The sequence below is a fragment of the Notothenia coriiceps genome, unplaced genomic scaffold (genome assembly GCF_000735185.1).
Source record: "Notothenia coriiceps isolate Sejong01 unplaced genomic scaffold, NC01 NC01_scaffold00029838, whole genome shotgun sequence".
NCBI classification, from domain to species: domain Eukaryota; kingdom Metazoa; phylum Chordata; class Actinopteri; order Perciformes; family Nototheniidae; genus Notothenia; species Notothenia coriiceps.
The window spans coordinates 364-1,869 of record NW_011362539.1 but is presented as its reverse complement, the minus strand read 5'-3'; the positions used below and the strand labels follow the sequence as shown (position 1 = coordinate 1,869).

The following is a 1,506-nucleotide window of genomic DNA, read 5'->3' as shown; positions in this document are numbered from 1 at the left end:
CATGAGGTTTATGTTTGATGAGATTCCTTTTCCTTTCATTCAGGTTCGCAAACATTGAGATTAAGTCTGTGAAGTTCGAGGATTCTCTGTTTGAAAACTGCTACTTTGAGGATGTCAGGTCCACCAACACCTTCTTTGAGAACTGCACCATCAAAAACACCGTCTTCTATAACACAGGTACCATGCAGAATTAGTCAAAACATTTTAATATTACTTTTACTTTACGTGGATTTCTTAAAGTTTAGGGCTCAATAAATGTACTTATAAAAGACAAAACAAACAGTTAACTGAAGGTAATGGATGGAAAAATATCCATTTTGTGGGTTCTTTGTTTGGTTTGATTTTATATTAGAGAAACAAAACAAATAGCTTTGATGTGTTAATGTTAATGGTAATATCCACAATTCATTGGATGTATTTTATTTAAAAAAAATGTTTTAACTCACGGTTGCGAGATGAATAAATCTGGATATTATGATGATAGTTTGTTACAAAATATTTCAGTAACTTTTCTGCTCTCAGCTTCAGCCAGAAATGTTGATTTAGTTCAAATAAAAAAAAATATATAGTTTGAAACTTTAATGCTGCCATAAATGAGAAATAAAATAAAAGGTATTAATACTTTGCAAATATGTTAATCATCCAGCTCTAGGAGTTACAATTATTTGTTTACAATGTAAATCAAAAATTGTTATCCTTTAACATCCCTGTGTTCTCTGCAGACCTCTGGGAGGAGAAGTTTAAAGATTGCAAGATGGAGAACACCACCTTCCTCCACCCGAAGAAAGGCTGCCACCTGAACTTCCTGGAGGAAAACGACATCGTAATATATATGGTCAGCTTCCTGGGGAGTCTGGCCGTCTTACCGGGGAACATCCTCTCTGCTTTGTTCATGGACAAGATAGGAAGGATCCGAATTATAGGTGAGATCATCATGTGGAAACACATTAGCATCGCAAGCAAGGGATTTTTACATTGGATTTTGGAAAATGTCAGAATATAAACTCTGTGTCGATCATTTATGACGGTTAAACTTTCTGTTAAACCGGATAATCTCCACATATTAGCACCACTTTATGATTATTGAAGTAAAAAGCTAATGTTGGGCTATAAAGGCTCTACAGCACGGTCACATGACTTCACGTCACTAGCGCTAAGCTAAAGGTGGCTGATGTTGGGCTATAAAGGAACTACAGCACGGTCACATGACTTCACGTCACTAGCGCTAAGCTAAAGGTGGCTGATGTTGGGCTATAAAGGAACTACAGCACGGTCACATGACTTCACGTCACCACCGTTAAGCTAAAGGTGGCTAATGTTGGGCTATAAAGGAACTACAGCACGGTCACATGACTTCACGTCCCCACCGCTAAGCTAAAGGTGGCTAATGTTGGGCTATAAAGGAACTACAGCACGGTCACATGACTTCACGTGACCACCGCTAAGCTAAAGGTGGCTAATGTTGGGCTATAAAGGAACTACAGCACGGTCACATGACTTCACGTC

At 38.2% G+C, this 1,506-nt stretch overlaps 1 protein-coding gene across 1 annotated transcript; it reads left to right on the top strand.

Annotated features, from left to right (window-relative positions):
- Positions 1–17: 17 nt before the first annotated feature.
- Positions 18–923, top strand: LOC104959081 (synaptic vesicle glycoprotein 2B-like; the record flags this gene model as incomplete). The annotated part of the gene is made up of 2 exons (XM_010786939.1): positions 18–177; positions 723–923. Coding segments are annotated over exons 1-2 (361 nt in total), but the record flags the coding sequence as incomplete, so codon positions are not given.
- Between the last annotated feature and the right edge of the window lie 583 nt (positions 924–1,506).